At 42.0% G+C, this 27,126-nt stretch overlaps 1 protein-coding gene across 9 annotated transcripts in view; it reads left to right on the top strand.

The window, feature by feature from the left end:
• The first annotated feature begins 326 nt into the window (after positions 1-326).
• LDB2 (LIM domain binding 2) overlaps positions 327-27,126 on the top strand; it is a 436,562-nt gene continuing 409,762 nt past the window's right edge. For 4 of the 9 annotated variants that reach the window (XM_060188312.1, XM_016185912.2, XM_060188314.1 and 1 more), the window contains exon 1: positions 717-994. In XM_060188312.1, coding sequence (XP_060044295.1) covers positions 863-994 — 132 coding nt within the window. In that variant the 5' untranslated portion in view covers positions 717-862. Of the gene's footprint in view, positions 563-716; positions 995-27,126 lie in introns of those variants that run through there. The other 5 variants (XM_007517864.3, XM_007517865.3, XM_060188311.1 and 2 more) reach the window with 4 other exon arrangements.

The raw sequence follows: 27,126 nt of genomic DNA on the forward strand, positions 1-27,126 counted from the left end.
TTTTCAACAGAGTGGTGAGCAAGGAGAACTCAGCAGTGAAGCCAGCTCTCTCAGCTTAGCACTTAGGTTCTTAAGGGTCTTGGCTGGAGAAGAAAAAAAGAAAAAGAAAGAAAGAACAAAAAAATTAAAACCAAACCTAGCCTTCCCTCTGTCAAACTGCAAGGAGGAGAATTATATTTCTGAACTAGTCCACAGTGTGGACAGGAAATGACCTCTGCACACACTGCTTCTTTAAAAACCAAGCAGTTGTGCCTAAAGCTATCCAGCTCTCTCTCTTTCTCTCTCTCTCTCTCTCTCTCTCTCTTTCCCCCCACCCTCTCTCCCACCCTCCCTCCTTCCCTTCTCTCCTCCCCTCCCTTCCTTGCCACCGCCACCAACCTCCCTCCCTCCTTCTCTGGAGCTCCTGCTTTCTCTCTCTCTCTCTCTCCCTCCTCTCCTGTGCTCTCTCTTTCTCCCTCCTCCCTCCCTCCCTCCGCCTCCCTCCCTCCTCCCGCGCTCCCTCACTTGCCACTGCGAGCTCCGACAGCAGTTCCCAGCCAGTGTTCTGCCTGCCTGCCTCTGTGTGAGAGAGAGGGAGAGAGAGGGAGAGGAGAGGGAGAGGGAGAGGGAGAGGGAGAGGGAGAGGGAGAGGGAGAGGGAGAGGGAGAGGAGAGGGAGAGGGAGAGGGAGAGGGAGAGGGAGAGGGAGAGGGAGAGGGAGAGGGAGAGGGAGAGGGAGAGGGAGAGGGAGAGGGAGGAGAGAGAGAGAGGGAGCAAGAGAGCCTGTGCGTGCGCTTACTTCGTACTGAGCCCAGGGCAGCCCATGTGCTCTGCATGGACGTTCCTGCCAGACTGTTGAGCTGGATTTTCGACAAGCAAGCAAGATGTCCAGCACACCACACGACCCCTTCTATTCTTCGCCTTTCGGCCCATTTTATAGGAGACATACACCCTACATGGTACAGCCAGAGTACCGGATCTATGAGATGAACAAGAGGCTGCAGTCTCGCACAGAGGTAAGTACTTCCATCGTGCCTGTGGGTTTGTGGCTTCTCTGTTTTTCTTTCTTTCTCTCCCCCCATGCTTTTTTCTTTTTTTTTTTTCTCTTTCTCCCCAAACTGTGTCTGGATTGTGGGGCTGGCCCCTCCTGTGAGAAGTATCCCACTCAGATACTACCTTCTTCCCTGGCCAGGAGCGTCTTCCTCTTCAGGAGCCACTAGTTTGAAGGCTGCGTCTTCTAGCTTAGCAACTCTTGGAAAAGGGGTCAGTTTGCTGCTGGAATCTTCTAAAAGACAACCTAGTACTTGCCTGCCTTGCCAGGGTTCTAACTCTGGGCAGTGCAGACTCCCAGTGTTTCTGGATATCTCCCCTCCCCGCCCCCCCCCCCCCCCCCCACACACACCATCCCTTCCAGGGAGATTTTCAGTTACTGATCATTTGCATGTGATAAAAGAACATTTCAACACCCCCCACCCCACCCTGGGAAGTCTGCTCCCACCTGCACTGGGTGTCTCAAGTCAGCCAGAGGCAGGTGAAGGGGGGCTATAGAGTGGACCCAAGGACTTTTCAGAAGTCGCCCTAGGGCAACACAGGTTTGTCTATTTCTGTGCTGAAGGCAGAAACCAGTTGCTTGGGGGGTACATGGGGGGTGGTGGGGGGGCGGTGGGAGAGATGGCTCTTGACTTTTGCCCACTCTGGTGGGAGTGTCTTCTCTGTCTTTGGCCTGAGTTGCTTTAGTGTTCAGGTCAGATGCAGTTTTTGTAAATCTGTCTCCTAGTGCCTCAGCCTAAGAGCTCAGCTTCTTCCCAGGGGCAGCAACTCTGGGAACTGTGAAAACAGGACTTTGAAAACTTTGTCAGTGCAAGAACTCCACACTGCCTCCTGCAATTTAAATATTTAACTCCAGTTGATTTTTTTTCCCCCTCTCTGTGCTCATCAGGCTGACAGGTCTTGCTGTTAGGCTGTGTATACTTGCCTGTTGAAGTTGGGACTTTGTGCTAAAGTGTTTTGAGAAGTTTTTGTTTCTCCTCCTTCTCCTCCTTCTCCTTCTCCTTCTCCTTCTCCTTCTCCTTCTCCTTCTCCTTCTCCTTCTCCTTCTCCTTCTCCTTCTCCTTCTCCTTCTCCTTCTCCTTCTCCTTCTCCTTCTCCTTCTTCTTCTTCTTCTTCTTCTTCTTCTTCTTCTTCTTCTTCTTCTTCTTCTTCTTCTTCTTCTTCTTCTTTTTCTTCTTTCCTTCTCTTTCTTTTTCTTCTTCTTCTTCTTCTTCCTCTCCTCCTCCTTCTATAGGCATGCTAGTTGCTTTTAGGAAGTAAAATAATCACTAGGCATTGAGTTTTCTCTGCGAGGCAAAGAGGTTTTAGGGACTAGCTTGGGAGAATGTTAGACTGAAAACAGGTTCTTAACTCTCGAAAAGGGCTTGTGTGATGAAACAAAATGCACTTGCTTGAATTGTCAGTGGACTTGTGGACAATTCATGATGTTAAATATTTAAAGCTAATAACTTTTCAATAGATGTGACCTGCTTTCTGATTGGCTAACTGCTGGACAAGGAGTGATTTTTTTTTAACTGAGCTGTTTTTCCTATTGCTATTTTCTGTATATATCACTACACTATAGATGCTGAATAGAATTGATCATGACCTGCTCCCCTTAGAAACCAGTAGCCAGTAGTGTGAACTAGTTTGCTCTATGTGCTGAGGTGCTGGCAGGAAAAGATAATTAGTGTTTTGTTTTTGTTGCTGTTGTGGTGGTGGTGGTGTCAACATCCCCATGTTTCCTGCACATCTTTGCAGCTCTGTGTGGGAATCTTAAATTCTTTCATAAACTCATGGTCAACCAGACTCCATTAGAATGAGGAGGGTAGAAGATGTTTTATAGTTCAATTACACATGTTACAAGCAACATGGATTGGGGAAGAGTTAAAAAAACAAACAAACACTGATAAATGACCACTAAGATTGAACAACAAAAAGATTATAAAATGACCACTGTCTGTCTTACATTTGAGAAAGTTTTCGATGAGTTGTAGAGACAGGACTTTTCTCCATCCTTGGTTGGGGGAAGAGGGGAATGGACATATTTCTCTGTTTCCCTGATCTTGAGCGACTATTTGGCCCTTCTGCACCAGAAAAATTATCTGGGAGGCTTCTCTATCCTGACAGTTAAAAATCCACAAGAGGCATTTGCTTCACATTTGAGAGAGGACCTTAGATAAGTTTCCCATTTACAGCATATTTACTTTATAATAATTATTACTAATTTGGATTTTCATGACTGATGTATTGCAATTTAAACTTTATACACTGGTACAAAAAGATATGCCATGTATGGCTTATTACCCATAGCATCTAATATTCAGTATTTTTTATCATAACATTTTTGGCATCATTCTGAGTTCAGATATTGACAACATATTTTGCTTAGTAGCACACTTTTGAAAATGGCACATTATCTTTGTGCTCACACAAGGATTGATCCAAACTCAGGAGTATCTACACTCAGGAACCTTAAGTTTGGGACCATACAGTATTACTTTAAGAGTTTTATTCTTTGAGTACGAAATAATTACTTGGGCTGTCAAAATAACTCACTTGGATAATGTGCTGTTTTATCTTGTAGGGGACCCAGCCCCCATCATCCTGAAAGAATCTTTGAAGCAGTGATGTTTTTCATACTCTCTGTGTCTCTAGCGCCCCCCCCCAAAAAAAAAAAAAGAAAGAAAGATAGCGGAAAAATAGAAAAAGAAGAACTATAGCTTAAGGACCTGGTGAGGAGATTTTGTTACAAAACAAGCAAATAAACTTCCAAAAATCATGTGTACTATCTTCTGGTGTGTTCTTGAGCATACCCAGGACACAAAATCCCCAGACATTTCCCAACCCCTTTAGTGAGATTTTTCTACCAATTATTCAAATAGTTGTCTTGGTACTTCCTCTTTTTTCTTTGCCAAGCTATAAAGGATGCCATGGACCCAGAGCTCTAACTTTGTTTTCATTTACATGTGCAAATAATTGGCTCTTATGAGATTTAATTATTAGCTGAATTATTACATTTTGATAGTAGCATGTAACTGGGAAAGAAAGCATCTATTAAAGAGAAATTTTCATGGAAAGTTACATTGTAACCCATAGGTCCAACCATTTGGGGCAAGACTGTTCTTTCTTTTCTTTCTCTGGTTCCTCCTTTTGGTACCACGTAGTGTTGTTTCATTGATTACTGATTATACTACATAGTGATATTTCATTGATGGTTCATTTCTGTGGACACTGTGTGCTGGATCATGCTGTCAGCTCCATTGTTTTTGAACATAAAGTTTGTCAGACAGAAACCTTAGCAAATCATTTGCGACAAGTTCATTGGACTCAACTTTGTAGTCATTTTCCAGAGATTTCTTCCTTGTAGAACGTGAAGTAAGAGCGTGGCACTTACATATTTTCCTTCCCCGTGCCACTCATTCATGAATATTGATAGATTTCTTCTAATTAACTCGAATCAAAGCCCTTTGGAAGCAGGGTAGTTGTAGCTTAAAGAGTATCGGGTTGGGAGTTAATCCAGTTTTTAACTAGCTTCTGTCACTTACTAACTGACAGAGATTTTGGCTTGTCCTTTCTGTAAATTACCTGCAATGTCCCTTTGATATATGAAATCAGATTCTACACAAGCCTGAGACTTGGTTTTCTTCAGTATGAAAAAGCATCATGAACTCCCAATAGCGCCCAGAGATGTGGTTTCTCTGCGCATAGTATTTTGCTCAGAAAGGCCAATGGTACTGGCATGGTGGGAGAAGACAGGAAGACAGAGACACTGCCAGCTCTGCCTAAAACTAGAACTAGAACTTCAAGCAAACAGTTCCTGGGTCAAAGTAGATTTCTCAATCCGTGTGTGTGACTGGTACCTCCATGAATCACTGCATGAAAAAAGTAAAGAGTGAGAACTATGTCACTGAAATTTTTCTTTCCCATGGTGGTTTTTGCTTGTTTTTCAGGGTCTGGGGGCTGTTACCTCTGCTGCTGCTTTGGTTATAGGTTATTGGTCTGCTTCTTTTCCCCCTTAAAGGTCCTTACTCATCCTTACATGTATTTTATTACAGCGTGGTTTATATTTATTTTATTATCTCAACGTTTTATTGGAGGGTTAGTGATTAGACCCCCCCCCCCCATCTTTCTGTCAAAGGAACACCAGTGTTTGCCAGATTCTAGGACTTTGCCTCTTTTTCAAGGAGCGTATGAGGCAAGAACTATCTTTTAAATGTTATGGACTGTTCTAGGAAATAATATATATGCAGCATCAGAATTTCAGTGGAATTTAATAATAAAATAAATTGAGAAGGTACCTTCCTTCCTCCCCTCTTTTCAATGGCATTAAGAGAAGCTCTGAACTTTGAGTGTGCTGTCATTCCCCAGCCAGAGGAAGGAGTGAACTTTTTCCTGTAGCCCTCTGCCATGAATTCATCCAATGTCTCCCCAGATCCATTAATCTGAATGGTCTCACTGTCTCAGATGAATTTTGGAAGAACATTAATACATAACTGAGTGCTGTACACAGATTGCATTCAATGTGGGGGGGGGGTGGCGCAGAGGCTTATGTTCTAAGCACTTGAGAATGTGTTCTGTGAAATGCTTCTGTAACAACAAAAACAGTCCTCTTTTCACTTCCTGAGATATAAGCTGTGAGCTGAAAGGTAACATGTAAAACACAGAAGAATGACCTTTACAATTAGTGGAGGGATTTCATTATGCTTCAAGGAATCTACAATTTAGAACATATAGCAAGTTATCAAAATCTTCATTATTAAAAAAAAAAATGTTTCTTTACCCTGTGCACTCATTCAAATGACTCAAACTGTCTCCATTTTCCACTGAAAATATTTTGAAGGATATATATTTGTGTGTGTGTGTGTGTGTGTTAGCAGGAGGCCAATGTTAAGCAAATACTACAAGCACCAGGAAGATATAGTCTCCATTGTGTGTTTCTTCTGTTTTGAACTATTTTTTTTTCCTTCCCTTTTATCGACATTACACATCCCACCCCAAAAGAGCAAACTGGGATTACAACTGGAAGCCTCACATCCAAGAATTTCTATTAGAATCCCAGTTCTTAGATTGACTGGATTTCATATGAATGCCAAGATGTTTGAAGACCTTGAAATTTAAATGTGCTGCTTCTCACCCCCTCCTCTGCTCCACTTTGAAGCTCCCTGGGGAGGGGCAGAGGGACTGAGTTTTCTTGGTCTTTTCTTTCGGCTACATTTTTATATACTTTGGTCACTCACAGGGTTTCACATTGTAACATCATGTTTATTCATGGGCTAGTTTAGTATCCTTGATGTTCCAATGGAAGCTAGTTAAAATGAGATTAGGTATTAAATATTTTGGATGGAGGTGGGGAGGAAAAATGTTTTCTGATAACTTGGATGCTCCCCTCCCTTGAAATTTCGAGAGAAAAATGTTGCTGTGACTTTGAGGCATATGAATGCTTTTTTTGTGTTAAACACAGAACTTTCCAAGTTTTTTCCCCCTCCATAGGGGGGACTGCTGGGGCGTGGGGGAGGGGAAGATTGGGAGTGCTAAGGAGAGCTATTTGGAAAATGCTAAATGAAACCAAAAGTGCCATTTTAAGAATAAGGACTTCCAAACTCTCTTATTTTTTTTTTTTTGAGATCTCAAAATGACCTTAGAAAACAAACTCTAGGACTCTTGTACTAATTTTATTTTCCTGAGGTCTTTTACCCTACCCCCCCCCCCCATTTTCTTAGTACAAGAACTGTTTTTAATTAAAAATTGCTGCAAACTAACTATTCCTAGGAGGCCAGGAAGGGGGAAAGAAACAAACAAAAAAAAACCTCAAAAACAAAAACCCTCTCAACTCACATTCACCAGAGATTCTTATCAGCTTAAAATCAATGCACATTTAGATGTCCTCCTTTTGGGTATATAAAAAATAATAGAGGATTTAAACAGTGTACATCTAAGGAACATTTAGCTTTTTGTAGAGCTTCAGATGGAAATTAATTTAAATTGTGTAGAGACAGAACTACAACTCTCCTTTTTATTACATTTGTCCATGCTCACATTTTTCAAGAATACACAACACCCCTCCCCTCCCCTTTTCCGAACAAGTAAATGAAACTAAATCAGTGACCCCAAACATCCAACACACATTGTCAAAAGCAAGAGTCATAAATTTGCCTATTGTGGATTTAAGTCTCAGCATAGAATTGGGAGGAAATCTCTTTTAGAAATTATCAGAAAACAGGGTTTTTCAAACATGCTCAACTGATAGACACAGTGGTCATTTCCTGATCAAGATCTTTTCTTCTTTTGTTTCTTCTTCCCTTCCTCATTTCTGTCCTTTCTACTCTTCTTACATTTATTTTTATTTAATTTTTTTTTTTTTTTTTTTTTTTACCAGAGCACTGCTCAGCTCTGGTTTATGGTGGTGCAGGAGATTGAACCTGGGACTTTGGAGCCTCAGTCATGAGAGCCTATTTGCATAACCATTATGCTATCTACCCCTGGCCCTTTCTACTCTTCTTATCACTTCTTTTTGTTTGGTTTGGTATTTTTTAAATTGGATTAAAAAAAAATCTAAATTCTGGCCACATGCACCTAAACACAGGTGACTAATAGTTAAAAACAACAAACAGCCAGTCATTTCTTCAAGGCTATCCATGCTTCATGCTGTGGACGTTGAATCTGATTTTGGCGAGTTAGTTAAGTTATTTTCTGTCTGCTGGAAATGTTTAATTTGGTAGAAAAGGGAGACATAAAAACCAAGTCTTATAGTGAAGACCCATGCAAGGCATGTGTGAGTATGGAATGAAGACATTTTTCTCAAAGGTCTTGCGATAGTTGGGGCTCTAGCGCTGGTCATGTCCTCCCTCTGATGCTAGAGCTTTTCTGAAGTCAGCTCAGTAACCTTCATCATCACCCTAAGAGATACATAATTTGTTTAAAATAAAACAAAATTCTTATTTATTATGAAATAGAGACAGGGAAACTGAGAGAGGAGGGGAAGAGGGGGAGAGAGAGAGAGAGAGAGAGAGAGAGAGAGAGATCTGCAGCCCTTCTTCAACACTTGTGAAGCTTTTCCCCTGCAAGTGGGGATGAGGGGCTTGAACCTGGGTCCTTGCGCATTGTAATATGTGCGCTTAACCAGGAGTGCCACTACCTGGCCTCTTCCCACTCTGCCTCTCTCTTTTTTAAAAATACTGATTTATCTATTTTATGCTAAGAAAGAGAATGAGGGAGGAGAAAGAGAGAGAGGTAGAGGAAAAGAGAACTGATTATCTCTAGAAGGAAGATGGAATGGGAAATTGAACCTGTGACCTATGGGCCTTCAGGCAACCAAGTAGGGCTTTAATAGGCTAAACTAACTCCCAGGCTCCAGATAACTCCTTCTCACATTCTCATTCTCACCATAAGGAAACGGTGGGCTAAGTGAATTGACGGAGGTCTCACAGATGATACCTCAGTTTTAGAGGTTATGCATACTACTACTACTCTGTCAGAGCATCTCTTTTGAGATAGGAAATTCTAGCTAAGTTTCTAATTTCAACCATAGAAATTTATTAGCTGGAAAGATTCATATTTTTGCCTAGGATGGATTCACTGTGCTCATGAAAGGATATCGGACCCTCACCTACCTTGATTCTACTATCTGTCTCTCCAGGGCTTACCTCAATTCAAAAGAGAGCACATGAGATTCCACAGGGCAGAGGCAAAGTTGGGAAGTAGATCCTAATTACTGAAAGAAAAAAAAAGCAAACAAAGAAACAAACAAAAACATACAACCGAAATCACACTCCATTTTTGAAAAATAACTATCTTCACAGAAGTGACCTCATAGGAAGAGTTGGCAGGATTATGAAATGTTACGCATTGTCCTCTAAAAGTTTATTTTATTTAAAAGATTTTATTTATTTATTAATCAGAAAGATGAGAGAGAGAGAGACAGAGAGAGGGAGAGAAAGCCAGATAGCACTTTGGTACATGAGCTCCCAGGGATTAAAACCAAGACCTCAGGCTTGAAAGTTCAATGCTTTATCTACTGCACCACCATGGAACAAGAAAAGTTTTTTTCAGTTAAATACTTAGATTAATATCTGGTACTTAACCTTTTCAGTCACATTCTGTGGAAGGTAATGTTTAGATTGTTCCAAATTGTAGTGGGGTGATTATAGAAATTCTCCTATTTTTGGTAGTATCACCCCCTCCACATTAATCACTGATATAAGGATGATGAAAAAATTAAATTAGGGGGGCTGGGCGGTAGCGTGCTGGGTTAAGCCTACATAGTATGAAGCTCAAGAATGGACTCAAGGATTCCAGTTCAAGCCTTCTTGGTTCCCAACCTGCAGGGAGGTTGCTTCATATGTGGTGAAGTAGCTCTACAGATGTCTATCTTTCTCTTCCTCTCTCTACCTTCCCTCCTTTTTCAATTTCTCTCTATCCTATTCAATGGAAAAAAAAAAAAAAAGAGATGACCAGTGAATTCATAACACAGGCACTGAGCCTCAGCAATAACCCTGGAGGCAAAAAAAAAAAAAAAAAAGAAAGAAAAAGAAGAAATTAAACTAGAATTAGAATTTGGCATGATGTTAACTTCCATTGCAGGTAATTAATTACAAAGTTTAGAGAAAATGAAGGTAGAGAAAGTGTAACTTCCAATATGTTCCAGGCTTCTAGCTCTTAGTCTGGTCCATTCTTGCAGGGTTATTCCTCTGTTACCTGCTTTGTGGTATAACTGTTGGGGGAAAGGGAGGTTTCCTTCCTATCTTTGCAGCCTGATTTACAATCACTGATGCCATTGTCTTTATAGCAAACAAATATCCAACGATTATTGGAGATGAGGCGAATCTCCACGACTGGGGAGATAGTGACACTGGTAGAGTGAAGGACTTGCATGCCTGAGGGTCCTGACTGATGCCCCTCACTGTTCCTGCTGGAATGGTACTCTGACTCTCTCCTCCTCTCCCTCTCCCTTTGCCTCTCCCTATCTCTCCTCTTCCTCTTCCCTCTCCATGATATATGAAATAAATTTTAAAAAATCTTTAAAAAGAGAGGGTCTTGGGGGCAGGACAATACTGCACTTGGAGCAAAGCACAAGGATCTGTGTAAGGATCCCTGTTCGAGTCCCCGGGTGTCCCTTCACAAGTGGTAAAGCAGGTCTGCAGGTGTCTATCTTTCTCTCCCCTGTCTTCCCTTCCTCTCTTAATTTTTCTCTGTTATATCCAGCAACAACAACAGCAATAACAACAACAATAACAACAAAGGCAATACAATGGGAAAATGGCCACAGGAGCAGTGGATTGTAGCACAGGCACCAAGGCCCCAGCGGTGACACTGGAGGCAATAAGAAGGGTCTGGGGGCCTGAGGGTGGCACACCCAATTAAGCATACATATAGTACTATATGCAAGAACCTACTCAAGGATCTGGGTTTGAGCCCCTGCTCCCCAGTTGCAGGGGAGTCTTTTCATAAGCAGTGAAGCATGTCTGCAGGTGTCTATCTTTCTCTTACCCTCTCTGTCTCCCTCCTCTGTTCTTCATTTCTTTCTGTCCTACCAAATAATATGAGAAAAAAAGGGGGCCAGGAGCCATGAATTTGTAGTGCAGGCACCAAGCCCTAGCAATATCCCTGGAGGCAAAAAGAAAAAAAACAGGAAGGGTCTTTTTATTTGATCAGCCATCAAACCATTGATGCCACCCCAACTACCTATATGGGTTCTACTGTTACAAATAAGAAAACTGAAGACCAGAGATGTGAAGGCTGAGTCCAAACACACCATAGACTGACCTCTGGAAACATCACTATTCCACCTTTTCTGCCTTCAGCAATGTTAGGGGAGTCTCTCCTCTCCCTGCACCTATGAGTCCTGATAACACACTTTGCCTTCCCAGGCTGCAGCTTTTTTTTTTTTTTTCCCTTTCCAATTTTAGTTTCCTAATATTGGAAGCAAAAGGCTTTGCATGAAAGAGCTGGCAAACCCTTCTGAAGAAGAAGCAGCTATCTCGTTCAGGTGACAGACATCATTAAGCCCCCCCCCAACCCCGTCCCCGCAGTATTCACAGGTTCCCATCTCTCTTAGTCCGTTTCCCACGAATGAGCAAGAGGGTATTTTTGAAGCATGAATCATATCTTGCTACTCTCTAGCTTTTCCTTACATCTGGAATAAACTCCAAACTCTACTCTAGCGGGAAAGTTCTGTTGATTGTTCCCTTTGCCCTGGAAAAGTCTCGTCTTCAACATGGTCAAGAGACTCCAGTCACAAGGAGCTTTTTGGGGAGACTCCACTAACATGCCACCTTGTTTGCTGCTCAGCCCTTCTCCCTCAGTGGTAGGAGGTCAATTCCTCCATGGTCACTTCATTTGCATTAATGATTTGATGGTTGTTTAAAAGTATTCTAAGACTTAGAGGGATATTATTTATTTTTTTTAGTTCTTTATTATTATTATATTTAGTTATTTCAAATATATATTTCAAATATTTATTCCTTTTTGTTACCCTTGTTTTGTTGTTGTAATTATTATTGTTGTTATTGATGCCATAGTTGTTGGAGAGGATAGAGAGAAATGGAGAGAGGAGGGGAAGACAGAAAGGAGGAGAGAAAGATAGACACCTGCAGACCTGCTTCACCACCTGTGAAGCAACTCCCCTGCAGGTGGAGAGCCGAGGGCTCAAACCGGGATCCTTACTCAGGTCCTTGCACTTTGCGCCACCTGCGCTTAACCTGCTGCGCTGCCGCCCGACTCCCTTAGAGGGATATTTTCACACTCATCCAATGTAAAGTAGCTCTTTGTTTTTTTATTTTTATGTTTCTTTTAAAAATTCCACTTACAAATATTTTATTTATTACTGAATAGAGACAGAAATTGATAGGGGTGGACAAGGGTGAGAGGGAGAGAGACAGAGACACCTGCAGCCCTGCTTCACTATTCATGAAGCTGTCCCCCTGCAAGTGGGGGCCAGGGTCTTGAACCTGGGTCCTTGCACACTGTAATGTGTGCACTTAACCAGGTGCCAGGTGTGCCGCCACCTGGGCCCCATTTTGTAGTTCTCATAATGTCTGAGAGACAGCTTGGCTGAATTTTTGCTTTTTTTTTTTTTTTGCACATTTGTTTATTTCATCCATACTTGATGTTTGAGCAAAACCATTCTGTAATTGTCTTTAATCTCTTTGCTTACATCAGTAAATGTAATCACTGTCAGTCCTATTCATTTTGCCTCTAAGGACACAACATCATATTTTTATCAAATAGAACTTTATGGGGTCCGGGAGATGGCGCAGTGATGAAGCTTTGGACTCTCAAGCATGAGGACCCAGTTTGATCCCCCACAGCACAGGTGTCAGAGTGATGTCTGGTTCTTTCTCTCTCCTCCTATCTTTCTCATAAATAAATAAAATCTTAAAAAAATAGAACTTCATTAAATGTATACCATCCCATAACTTCTTTTAATTATTTCTTTACTTATTACTGATTTAATTATGAATGACAAGTCCAGTGGATAAGAGGGGTACATTTCTGCACATTTTCTACCACCAGGGGTCCGTATCCCAGCCCCTCCATTGAAACCTTTTCTATTCTTTATCCTTCTGGAAGTATGAACCCAAGATCATTATGGGGTGTGAAAGGTGGGAGGTCTGGCTTCTGTAATTGCTTCTCCACTGGACATGGCATTGACAGGTGATCCATACCCCCAGCCTGTTTCTGTCTTTCCCTAGTGGGGCAAGACTCTAGAGAGGTGAGGTTCCAGAACCCATCAGTGAGGTAGTCTGCATGTTGGCATCAGGGTAGCATCTGTAGCTTGGTGACTGAAAAGCGCTAAGATCTAAAGCAGAACAAGTTGTTCAATAGGAACCTAAAGGTAAGAATAGAGCAGATGAGATTTGGGGTCTCTATTTTGCATCCCATAACTTCTTTATCCAGTCACCTGTCAAATGCTGCTTCCCCTCTCCTTGGCTATTGTGAATAGCACCATTGTGAACACAAGGATACATGCATCCCTTAAATGACCCTGATTCTTTTTGATGAGTGCCTTGATGGTGAGGGACCTTCTTTGTCTTGTTCACTGTTGACTCCCCCCCACCCCCGTGACACACAGCTGATGTGCCAAGTCCACCTGTTGAGTAAAGGAAGCTGAGCTGTACTTGCACCGTGCTAGGCTAGCTTCACAGGTGGGAGACAGACGACCAGGGACTCATGGCTGAGCTGGGAATGCAGTTCAATCTTTATTGATGAGCAGGAATACAGTACAATCTATCTAATCTCTCTTCATTAGAAAATCCTGTCCTTTATATCTCCTGAGGCAGAAGTGTCAGGTCGGAAGAGGATGTACGTAGGATAGGGGGTGGGGAGAAGGAAAAAGTGCACGAACCAGTGGGGATTAAATGGTGGAAAACAGGGTGTGACTAGGAGAGGGGTCGGAGTGGAAAAAAAAGTGCGAACCATTGGGGATTAAATCAGTGTGGGTCTCAAACAAAAAAAATGATTATGTAAATAGACCACAGCATTAAGCAATGCAAGAGAAGGGGTCTTAGAAGCAGAATTAGAAGCAGACCAACAGCACCATACCCACAAACAGTGGAATTTGTTGTCAATTTTCTTTTCCTTATTTTTTTTCTTGTATTAACAATTTAATAATGATTAACACGATTGTAAGGTAACAGGGTTATAATTCCACATAGTTCCCATCATTAGATTTCTGTGTTTTATCCCCTCCATTGGAAACCTCCCTGTTTTTTAGCCCTCTGGAGTATGGACCAAAATTCTTTATGGGGTACAGAAGCTGAGAAGGTCTGGCTTCTGTACTTGCGTCTACATTGACCATGGGCCTTGGCAGGTGGATCCATACCCACAGCCTACCTTTCCCTAGCGGGATAGGGCCAGACTTCCGGACACATTGGTGCCTTCAGTCTTACTAACAATCTCCACAGATACATCTGGGACAGCTAGAGGAGAGTCTGCAAGCCTGATAGACAGGTGAGTGATTGTTGTAAGAATAGTTATATAGATCTGCAGGAAAACAACAAACAAACAAACAGGAGTCTGAAAAAGAGTTTTTGTTTTTTTTTTCTGTGAAGGAGTGTTGACTTGAGAATTTTTGCCTCTGGATAATGTGAATCTGTTGTGAATCCTTAGGCTTCCAATAAAAAAAATATTTATACTTTTCCTTGAGCTTTTTTTCTTCATTTGACAATTTTAGCCCTTCTCTTGGGATTAATCTGGGAGTCCACAGCCATCAATTATGATATGAATTGTGATAACACCTTACATTTCCTGGAGTGCTTTGCATGTTAGGAAAATACTGGGAGTCGGGCGGCAGTGCGTTGGGTTAAAGCATGTGGCGTGAAGTGTTAATCGTAAGGACCGGTGTGAGGAAAGTATATTCAGGGCCATTAATCTGCTTATTTGGATGATTTGCACAATAGAAAATTTGTGGAGTTGTATTCACATGTGATGTTGTCCTCTAGAAGGACTTAGTGCTTATGTGTTTGTGTGTATATGTGTGTGTGTGTGTGTGTATAAGAGAATCAGTCAGCCAGAGGCAGACATGTGCTCTGACTGTATATATGTATGTTTCTATACATATTCCGGAAATATGCACAGTTTTTATTATCTTTATTTGTTGGCTAGACACAGTCAGAAATCGAGAGGGGGAAGGGAGCAGTAGAGAGGAAGAGAGACAGAGAGACAGTTGCAGCACTGCTTCGCCATTCGCAAAGCTTCCCCCCTGCAGGTGGGGACTGGTGGCTTGAACCTGTGTCTTTGTGCATGATAACACATGCGCTCAGCCAGTTGTTCTACCACGGGTGGCTCCTGCACAATTCTTTTCCCCTAGTGTGTCTCTGTGTGTGTTTTCCTCTCTGGCGTGAGAAGAGTGGTCCAAGCCCAGGCTCTGCCCATAAAGTACTATTTGCCATTAGGGAAGTGTCTAGGCTTTTCTGAGTCTTCACTTAATAAGCCTGAGCTTTAGGCTTGGAGGTGACTAGCTAATGCATGCAAAAAGCTTGTCTGTAGCAAGTGCTCAAGAAATGGCAACTTTTATGCTGCCTTTTTTAATTTAATTTTTTTTTCCCCAAAGCTTGCTCAGCCCTGGCTTACGATGATGTGGGGAATTGAACTTGGCACTTTGGAGCCTCAGGCATGAAAGTCTCTTTGCGTACCATTATGCTATCTCTGTCTACAAAATTTCTGAATAGATGCTGCCAAAATCTCTGTCCTATCAGAAAATTAAGTCATGGAAGCAATGAAGAGTTTAAAAAATTAATTTGAGAGAAGTAGAGGTAGGAATAGATAGACAGGCAGACAGACAGACAGACAGACAGATAGAGAACATGAGCTTTGCTCTGATACAAATGACACTGGGGCCTGAACTCGTAACACTATCCACTCTGCCATCTCCCAGGCTGCAGTAGTAGTGTGGCACTTTTCTAAAAGTTTCCATAAGAGTATTTTTATATGACTTGCATCAGTATATTTTAATTTAATGAATGAAACTTGTTATAACATGTAGGGCACGTGGGTTTGACAGCCCCGTGCAATATCACCAGGGCTTTGCACTGTAGTGATGGCATCCTAATCAAACCTTTTGGTGGCCATGATCTTCCCTACAACCTGGGTTATAATGATATCTTAGACAGACTTATAGTTATTGACTAAACCTTGTCTCATGTATAGGCATTGGGAAACTGTTACATTTCGGGTTTGCTCTAAGAACTCAGTGGAGACAATAGAACACTGATTTTGCTTTTCTTTTGTATATTTATTTTACTGAAAGAAATAGGGAGAAGGAGAGGGAGAGGGAGAGAGAGAGAGGCTAGAGCACTACTCAACTCTGGCTTATGGTGGTGTAGGGGATGGAACCTGGGAGTTCAAACCTCAGGCTGGAAAGTCTTTTGCAGAACCATTATGTTGTCTCCCCAGCCCAGAACACTGAAATGGTCCCCTCCCCCAGCACCTTTACTACTAATGCTTTCTGAATGAGGTGGGGTGGGAGCAGGGGGAGGGACTTGAGGGCACCCACGGACTGTCCTTGACTGGCCACTATGTCTAAGGAGGCACACTTCTCAATATGCAGCCCAGTTGCAGACCTGTCCAGAGGCGCTGTGTCAGCACTGGTCAGAAGCCCGAAGCACCACCTGCGTGTCTGGACTGCTAACAGCCCTGCCAATTGATCCACTGTGACACCTCGTGACTTACTCCTTAACACAGTGGAAATACACATGGTGGAGCTGAGCTGTGCTGAAGGGGACTTGTGCTCTCTGTCCAGCCTGGAGGTCTGGGCTGCCTCTGTTCGGTGGCAGCACCTGGGTGTGGCAGTGAGCTGTTCCTACCTGGATCATCATACTAAATTCTCTGAATTGCTGATACTTACTGTGACTTCCTTTCCTCAAACCAGATGACCTGTCATTTTTATTTAGAATTTCAGATGGCTAGTTTTCATCTTTCTAAAAAAAAAAACAACTCGCATTTTTTTATTGCAAACAGGAATCATTTGCAAACATATTTATATGCACATATATACATACAACCTTTTTTCTAGCATTGGGGCTGGCATACTCACTTGAGTGCATGTTACCACGCACAAGGATGTGGGATTCAGCCCTCACCCCCCACCTACAGAGGGAACGCCTCCCTAGCAGTGAAGCAGGTCTGCAGGTGTCTATCTTTTCCACCACACCCTTCTTCTTTTTCTTTATCGGAACATTGCTCAGCACTGGTTTACGGTGGGTGGTGCAGTGGATTGAACCTGGATCTTTAAGCCTCAGGCAGAAGAATCTTTTTGCATACCCATTAAGCTATCTACACCCACAGGACCCCTCTCTTCTTCTCTATCATCCCCTTCTCTTTCAATTTCTTTCTTTCCCATCAAATAAAATAGAAAAGAGGAAAATTATTTTTTGTCTTTCTACTACTACATATTTTTGTGTACATATGGAACATGCATGTAGGACTTATATAAATCATAGGCGTATATGATATATACATACATATATATATATATATATATGTGTGTGTGTGTGTGTGTGTGTGTGTGTGTATCTAGTAAGGGGGAGGGAATTACTTCCATTTGGGGGCTTTTCTTATTTCTCAGGAGGATCTTTATCTTGATAATGAAAAATTTATATAGAGAAGCAAACGCTGACATAATAAACAGGGCCGACCCATTGGCAGTATGTGCATTAAAAATAAATAAATACATAAAAATAATACCTGTTCTTGTGACTTGTAATTTTAGCCATGATTGCTCTGGGCTGAAATTTCTTACTTGAGATTGCAATTAAGCTGCTGATGCATATAATTTGCCTCTGAAACGTTTGGATGGAGAATATGTGATAGAACCTGCCACTCCCAGAGTCACTGGATCCTCAAATTTCAGGGCGGGAATAGAGAGAAGATATCATCTCCCCCCAACACTCTTGATTTTCGAAGTCCAGGAAACAGACCCAGGTGGCATTTACCTGGACTGAGTGATTTATTGCTGATTTAGAAGTAGCTTCAGGGGTCCCACGGTGGCGCAGTGGGTTAAGCGCATGTGGCGCAAAACGCAGGGACCCGCTTAAGGATCCCGGTTCGAGCCCCAGGCTCCCCACCTGCAAGGGAGTCGCTTCAGAGGCGGTGAAGCAGGTCTGCAGGTGTCTATCTTTCTCTCCCCCTCTCTGTCTTCCCCTCCTCTCTCCATTTCTCTCTGTCCTATCCAACAATGAACAACATCAACAATGGCAATAATAATAACCACAACGAGGCTACAAAAAAGGGGGGGAAATGGCCTCCAGGAGCGGTGGATTCATGGTGCAGGCACTGAGCCCAGCAATAACCCTGGAGGGAAAAAAAAAAAAAAAGAAGTAGCTTCAGGTGTCTCAGTCACTGGGGTCACAAGCACGAACTGGCCAAATTAACTAGTTATGTATCGCGAATTTACACATCCACTCTGTGGTGGTATCTGTGTTTCAATCCCCTTCCTCCTTTTCTTCCGATTTTTTAAAAATTAATTAATTTATTTATTTTCCCTTTTGTTGCCCTTGTTGTTTATTGTTGTTATTGTCATTGCTGTCATTGTTGTTGGATAGGACAGAGAGAAATGGAGAGAGGAGGGGAAGACAGAGAGGGGCAGAGAAAGATAGACACCTGCAGACCTGCTTCACCACCTGTGAAGCGACTCCCCTGCAGGTGGGGAGCCGGGGGCTCGAACCAGGATCCTTATGGCGATCTTTGTGCTTTGCGCCACCTGCGCTTAACCCACTGAGCTACACCTGACTCCCTTCTTCTGATTTTTTAATTGCCCTAAAGTATTGATTTGTATTGATCTTTGGCTCTAGGCTATAGCTATTGGAAATACTAACCCTTATTGCTTTAACATTTATGATTGCCTTTCCTGCCAATTTGTTCATTTATTTGCTTACTGTTTTCTGTGGTCACTGGGACTTTTTATTACTCTGCCATATATATATATATATATATATATATATATATATATATATATATATATATTTAAATGAGAGAGAGATAGTCACTGAGAGATACTGAGGGAAATAAACACCCAGGCTTTCCCCCCCAGTGATCAAGGTCAGAGAGGTTGAGCTGCATGTGTAGGAAAGGAAGCTCCCTTCTGGATGAACTAGCTCCCTGATCCCTGCCAACACATTTATTTATTGATTTTTAATATTTAAAAATATTTATTTGTTTATTCCCTTTTGTTGTCCTTGTTGTTTTATTGTTGTAGTTATTATTGTTGCTGTTCTTGGTGTTGTTGTTGGATAGGACAGAGAGAAATGGAGAGAGCAGGGGAAGACAGAGAGGGGGAGAGAAAGCGAGACACCTGCAGACCTGCTTCACCGCCTGTGAAGCGACTCCCCTGCAGGTGGGGAGCCGGGGGCTCGAACCCGGATCCTTATGCTGGTCCTTGAGCTTTGCACCACCTGCACTTAATCCGTTGTGCTACCATCTGACTTCCCTCATTTCTGTTTTTAAAGCTAACAACACACCTGTTTGGAAGTATCTTACCTCTTGGTCACATGATCTGAACTAAAAAAAAAATAACATTTCTCTACAAAAAGGGATGATTTTGTTTTCATGAGAGGTATCAGAGCATTGAATCTGGGATTAAAACTGGGGCTTCCTGGGCCTCAGGCATGCAAGGCCTATGCTCTAATGTTGGGCTATCTCTCTATTGTGAGAATTAATATTTAAAAAAATTAATCTTGTCTCACAGTGAGAGAGTAGCATGTCATCGCAAATTATTTTGCCATAACGATCGATATTACTATATAGTACCCACTGAATAAAAAGGAACCTTGGGGGTAGGGACTCTCTTATTCATATTCTCATTCTTCACACAATAGGCATTTTCCGTGGCCAACAGCAATGTTTCCTCAAACATGGAGGCAGCCATCTTGTAACCTGACTCATGTCCTTATGGTTTTTTTGGGTGATATGTCCTTTAAAATTAAGCATACAGGTGCTTCCATTACAGTGTGTGCTAAGGAAATATTTCCACCAGATCTCTGACTTCCGGAGTCCAGCAGGCTTAGTTCTCACAGTACTCTTTGTATGACCTTGATTCTTTGGTGCTTGAGTTACTTTCATGGGCAATCTGGGGATGATGACAGAATCTATGTCTTAGGATGCTAATGAGTATTGAAGGAGATGATGACTTATTTATTTCACAGGTAGCAAACATCTACCATAAGTGGCATTTTCTCCCTCTTTGTTTTTTCTTTTTGATAGAGACAGAGAGGAACTGAGAGCAAATAGGAAGACAGATGATAGATAGAGAGATAGATAGATAGGTAGACAGATGATAGGTAGCACAGATAGATAGATGATAGGTAGGATAGATAGATAGATAGATAGATAGATAGATAGATAGATAGATAGATAGGATAGATAGATGATAGGTAGGACAGATAGATAGTTAGATAGATGAGAGGATAGATAGATGATAGATGGGATAGATAGGTAGATAGATAGATAGATAGATAGATAGATAGATAGATAGATAGATGATAGGATAGATAAATAGATAGATAGGTAGATAGATAGATAGATGATAGATAGATAGGAAGGTAGATAGGTAGATAGATAAGTGATAGAGATTTCTGCAATACTGCTTCACCACTCATGAAGCTTCTCCCCTGCAAGAGTCCACCAAGGGCTTGAACCTGGATTCTTGCACACGGTAATGTCTGTGCTCTGCCCAGACCCTACCATAAGAAACATTCTTCTTCTTCTAGCGTTTGCCCTTCTTCCGTAGCCAGTCAACAGCGTCAGGTTGAAAGCTGTCAGGAGCTGCTTGTTGCTGGCTTTGAAAGTGACTGGGATCCATGTGGATTCAGTCGGCTAGGAAGGATTGTCAGTTTCCCCAGTGAATGGGTACTCACGGGATGCACCACGAGAAGGTCGATCCAATGCATCCCAAGAAACATTAATAGCTCAGAGATGAAAAAGACAGTATTTTTTTAAAAAGCTTGGGAAGTGCACAATGGGGATGTGTGTGTGTGTGTGTGTGTGTGTGTGTGTGTGTGTGTGTGTGTGTGTGTGTGTGTGTGGTGGGGTTGGTGAGGTGAGTGGGAGGTACAGCTGAAGAGGAGAAAGTGTCCACATGTGAAGGCTTTGTGTCTGAGCCAGAACCATTGGTCCTTCCCCTTCAGGAACTATCTAGTGGGCTCCTCGTGATGAATTCAACTGAACCTTGAACCTATGTCACTTCCGGGTGCTATGGTTTCTTTGTCTTGCAGGCAATACCGTACTCATGCCGGCCTCACAGGGTGGTCTTATGGAAGGAGATAAGGCTCAGGTTCTTAGGGCAGCAAGTGGTCCCTGTGCCTGGCTGCTCCATACCAAAGATACAGTCAGAATTGGCTTCTGCTGTATGGCAAAGTGAACAGATATAGTTGTTTGCCTGGAGAGTGAAACATTTAGGTCTATCTTGAGCACAAACACTCTGGACTCTGCAGAGGGAGGACTGGCAGCCTGTCTTGGAGCATATTTATCTGCAGAGAGGGAGGAATCAGTGGATGGGGAGATGTACAAAGGAAAAATTACACACATTTACTGGCCGACAGAGCTATTTTTAGCCTAGTGTGTCTGAGCACAGGATGGATTTTCATGGCTTAAAAAAAAAAAAAGATGCGTGATTATCGCAAATCAAGGTTATGTAATTTGCCCAAAGACACTTTATTTTGTCCATCTGTTAGGTCAACTGTGTGTCGACCAGATTCCAAGTAGTCATGCTATAACATAGACCCCTGGGACCATAACACTGGCTTTGTTTCCTGCTGTGACAGGACTAGAACCTGTGTGTGCTGGCACTTGAGGGAAGACTTTCTTCCCTGGTGACTAGGTACGTACCAGGACCCCAAAGTGATGTGAGAGTGGAAAGACTGAGTGGGGGGAAGAGGTGACAGCAAGATTTGAAATGCTGTGCCATCCAGAAGATACCAGATGAGTCTCTAAGACTCAGTGTCTGCAGGGACAGAATGAGAACGACATCACACCAACATCAGAGGAAAGTTTTCAGTGCTACGTGAAGCCATGCTGGTAGTTACCAAGAACAGAGAGTATACATTAGAGACTCAGGTTTTCCTAGTCAGACCTTCATGTCCTGGGTTTGCAGGCTTTAGGTGTCAGCAGGACTGTTTCTTGAACTTTTTTTTTTCTCAAAATCTCTTATTTCTCTAAACTTGAATCTGTGACCTTAGATGCATTTTTCCTCTTCCTGAGTCTGTTTCCTCTCCTGACATTGTTGGGTTAGCCCAGATATAAATAACATGGTTTCAGAGGGTTAGGAATATAGCCTCATGGTTATGTACAAGGAATTTCATTTGAGGTAACGAAGGTTCAAACCCCAGTGCCACTTAAAACCAGAGATGAGCAGTTGCTCTTGTAAAAATGAACAAAATAAGCGAACAAAGAAAACACTTCTTGTGTTGGTTCCAGATTCTGATTCCCACTACATGGACTGTTTGACTTTTTAAAAGTGTAATATATATAATATATAATATATGATCTATGATCTGTGATATGTGATAAATGATATATAATATAATGTACTGTATTATTATAATAATATAATACATAACATTATAATAATATAATATATATTATGTATATAATTTATTATTTGTTATTGGATAGAGAGACAGAGAGAAATTGAGAGGACAGGAGGAGACAGAGAAGGAAAGAGACACCTTCAGGCAGCACTGCTTTCCCCCTGCAAGAGGGGACTAAGGACTTGAATCCAGGACCTTGCGCATTGTAACGAGTGTACTTAACCAGGTGCATCACTGCCTGGCCCCTATCTGCTTTTATTCTAGTGATAAATCATTACAGAGAGAAGGATACACAGAGAGATACCAGAGCACAGCTCAGCTCTGGCTGATGGTGGTGCTGGGACTAAACCTGGGAGCTCAGAGCCTCAGGCATGAAAACCTTTTTTTTGTAGAACCATTGTGCTGTCTCCCCAACCCTTCAGTCTGTTTGTAAGCCGCCATATTGAAAAGAAATGGCTAGTCATACCTTAATGAGCCTTGTTCTGCTTTCTTTCTTCCACATTCTTCTTTGGGCATTGGACTGAGTCACAGTTCCTTATTTTTCCAACTCATTGAAAGGTGGAGAAGCACACTTTGCCTCCCAGCTCCCTGCATTATCATCTTAAAATATGCATAGAAAGTCCAGTTTTTTTTTCCCTTCTGGTCATCATAAAAGAATCTCAACATGCAAATGTAGAATTTGTATACTGAACTAGAAATTGTATATGTAACTAGAATTATAGGGCTCAGCGTGTTCCCACGGCATCCTTTTGTTTATTTAATTCTTAAGGTTAGAATTCATCTGAACCAAGACTAGAAAATAAGCTTAAGGTGTTAGGTTATTCCAAAAAGACTGTTAACTCCTGTTGGCTAAGTGCATTAAACTGCTTTCAAATGATCACTTGCTGGTACTATTTTTTAAAAAAAATGCTTGCTGGGATGGTGATTTAAACCTGTTTTCTTCTAGGCTGAAAACTCTGCATTTGTCTGTTGAAGAAAATGCTGTATTTGAAACAAATAAACATTAAAATATAGTTTATTATTTTTTCCAGCCATTTGAAAGGAAAATATGTCAAGACATTTGCAGTTTAGAACCTGAAATCTCAGCCTTGATCACCTGCGTTGTATTTCCAAGGAGTCAAGCCTTACAGAAACTCCCCAGGCCTCTGGGGACCTCCTCCAGGGGCTATCAGATACTCCTGGTCCAAGGATAGCAGGGAGGAGGTGGGGAGGGAACGGATGGGGAACAGTTTCCAGTCTTAATTCTATATATTTCCTGTGATTTTTCTTTTATGGGGGCAGGGGAAAAAGGAGAGAAGAAAGAACTCTGCTTTTATTACAGCTTCCATTGATTCTAAAACCATTTAAGAAGAAGCATTCACGTAGCACCCTGCGGTGCCCAAGATGGGACTGCACAGGCTCCCTCATTTCTCAATAACTTGCAGAGTTCTTTGTTTTATTATGATGTGTGCTGTGATGGCTGCAGGGCTACTAGACAGCCCTACCTTCAGAAGGCTCATAGCCTAGTGGCGATGGTAGGCAGGAGAAGGGTGACCAAGTGCCAGGATGGACAAGGCCAGGCATTGAGAACTGGGAGATGGAAACTATCCCAGCAGTGGAATGAAACACACACACACACACACACACACACACACACACACACACACACACACACACACACACACACACACACACATGCCTACACACACACACACACACACACACACACACACATGCCTACACACACACACACACACATGCCTACACACACACACACACATGCCTACACACACACACACACACACACACACACCACATATGCACTTGCAAACTATGTTGCTTACATTATGTGGTAAATTATGACCCAGACATCCATATTTTTTATCTAGGTCACAGCTAACTTTTTGATGATGCTCCTTATCAGATTTTTAGAGGAATTAAGCTGCTTACACCGAAACAAACAAAAAAGAGTCATAAAGTCATAGAGCATTAATGTGCTTCAGTAATAACTGCAACCAGGTCCCATAATCTGTTTTGCTCTAAACCTTGGGCAAGGGAGAAAAAAAAAGAAGGACAACTCTTCTTCTCTTTCTCCATTAGAGCCAAGGGAATGTCAAGCAAATCTTTCTTACCCCAGGCCATGAGAAATTGTCTGAAGGTTTTACTTTGACCAAAGGGCTGATCACAGATTTTTTTTTTAAATGGAACTTTCAAGGATCTACTCAGTAAATCCTAGAAGAAAATCTCTCCAATGATGGTGTGTAGTTTGCAGGAGGAGACATAATTGCAATGACATCTTTGAAGACTTCATTTAGGCTGCAGAGTGGAAGTTGGGTTTGAAGCTTTCAGTAGCAGGTCTGTTACACATTTCAAAATGAAAGTTGGAAACAATGCACTGGCTCAGCCTGGAGTTTAGTTTGCTCAGATGCTCATGGGTGGGGCAATGCTTAGTGAAGTGTCAGCTAGGCAAGGTTATTGGACAGGAGCCAGAGCTGTTTCTAGCCTAACTCTAGAGGTACTGGAGGAAGTGCAAGGACTCCTTGGCTTTCACCTCTCTCCACTCTTTGCAGCAATGTGGACCTGGACACCTAAGCCCAAATCAGTCTACAAACTTGGGATGTTCATTTGGTCTGCTTCTCAGAAGCCACTTGAACAACATGGCCTGTGTTCCCCAGTTCTTTCAAACTCCTTTTTTAAAAAGACACTTAAAAAGTCGTTATTATTGGGTAGAGCCAATAATAGAGAAATTGACTGAGAGGGGAAGGGGAGACAGAGAAGGAGAGAGGAAGAGATGCCTGTAGCCCTGCTTTGCCACTCCTGAAGCTTTTCCCCCTACAGGTGGGGACCAGGGTCCTTGAGCATTGCAGTGTGTGTGCTTAACCAGGTGCACCACCACCTGGCTCCCCTTTCTAGCTGCTTCTGACTCCCCTGAGCTGTGTGCATTTCCCTTGTCTGTCCTTTACTCAACCCCGACCCCTGCTTCTGCCTCCATGTTCATGCCAACCTGTTCAACAGTCTTTTTTTTTTTTTATTTAAAGCAAAGATTGATGAAGAATTCATTCTAGGGACCGGGTGGTGGCAAACTAGGTTAAGTGCACATAGTACAAAGCACAAAGACTGGCGCAAGGATCCTGCTTCTAGAACCCAAGCTCCCCACCTGTGGGGGCGGGGGGTCACTTCACAAGCAGTGAAGCAGGGCTATAGGTGTCTGTCTTTCTCTCCCCCTCTCTGTTTCATCCTCCTCTCTCAATTTCTCTCTGTGTTGTCCAATAAAATGGAAAGAAAAAAGAAAGCCACCAAGAGCAGTGGATTCATAGTGCTGGCACTGATCCCCAGAGATAACTCTGGTAAAAAAAAATAATAAAAATTTATTCTATTCCTATTTTGAAGTCTCATTATTTCCTTTTTTTTTTTTTTTTGGTTATTAGTGGTCCTGGTTTCTTTCAAGTGCCTCTTGAATTTGAAAAGTTCTTGTGACTCTCTTAAATCCATTTGCCACTTAGTTGGCATGTCTTCCTGTCCCTTATAAGCCTTAATGGTGGCATAACAGTTGAATAGTTTCATGCATCCCCTTTCCTGGCTTCAGCTACAGATAGAGACATTCCACTGCTTGAAGATTGCTAAGCAGTGACTGACATAATACAGGAATTCAATACATATTGGTTAAATATGTTCCTTTTGTTGGACATGCATGCTTTGGTGGAGCCACTTGAAATGCTTCTTGACTTGTTCTCTTTTATGCCAGTCAATGAACATGTATGGCTACCCAAATCCAAGTGTGCCCGCCCTGGGGGAAGCTTGCAGAAGACTGCATTTCTCTGTGCCTGTATCACAGTGGGTTTCAGCCATGTCTGTGATCCTCTCCGAAGCACTGGGTGATCAGCATAGGTGGGTATCAGTCCAGTAAGTTCTCATCGATGCATTTGCTTCCCAATTCATTGGCAGTTGACTTTTGATGGCTTGGCAGAGTGACTATGAGTTCGAGTTCCTATGTAATAAGTTACACTAATCCAGGCATAAAAAAAAAATTAAGGACATTTAGAGAGTGAGTGCATTCTTATTACTCAAGGGAACTGTGACAGATTGTAGAGGGGGAAAAAAGGGAAGGATGTTTGAATGTAGTAATAGGGTTATGTTTGGCTTGGAGTCGAACAGAGGACTGGACCTGGAAGAAAAAGAGGGTAGTTAGGTACAAATGTAGACAGCTAGTTGTAGAGATGATGGTTAACCCATGTCTGCAACCTTGGGGGGAACTGTGATGGTTTGCAATGGAGGGATTGGTTATTCAAAACTCTGCTGGTGGGAACAGTATGGAATTGTACCCCTGTTCTCATGTGATTTTGTAGATTAATATTAAATCACTCATAAAAAAACAAAGATGATCAGGACTAGAAATAAAAAAATAAATAAAAGAAGTTTGCTGGTTGCAATAACCTTCTCCTTAGAAAGACAAAGGACTATTTGCCCTGGATGGGAAATAATCCCTCAAGGAAGATTATTTCTTCAAACTATATCTGGCTTCTCTCCCAAGCCAGGTTATTGTTAAAGGTAAAAGGAGACAACAGATTAGAACATTGTTTAAATAAATATAATCTCATTACAAATTCTACATTGGGAGATTGTCACTTAATTGGACTTATTCAACGGGGTGGAAGCATTTGGCTAGTGAAAAGAAGGCTTTTGAGGATCGATGGAAATATTAACAGTTATTTCTGGAAATCGCCTGTTTGCTGATCGTTATTGGTTGACATCCTCTTTAATGCCTTATCCTGGGGTACCTAGAGATTTGTGATTGTATTATCTATGCAAATTGAATACTAAAAAAATTCCTCCATAAACCTTTATGCTATATTTATAAACTTTACATTGTACTAAAGTCAGCAAATGTCACCGAGTTAAAAATCAGTAAATGCAAAAGTGCGGGTTTCCATAGCAACAGTAACTAACCCATATTGCACCAGAAGATGGAATGCACATTAGGATTTACATTTAATCATCTATTAGTGAAGAGAAACACTATAGAGAACAGGTGCAGGGTGGATATGTTACTTTGACCTCTGTAGTTCTTTATCTCTTACACTTCAGGCTTTCACAGGTGTAACACATGTACCAAGCAT

This window comes from Erinaceus europaeus, chromosome 3, assembly GCF_950295315.1.
Source record: "Erinaceus europaeus chromosome 3, mEriEur2.1, whole genome shotgun sequence".
Classification (NCBI taxonomy): Eukaryota; Metazoa; Chordata; class Mammalia; order Eulipotyphla; family Erinaceidae; genus Erinaceus; species Erinaceus europaeus.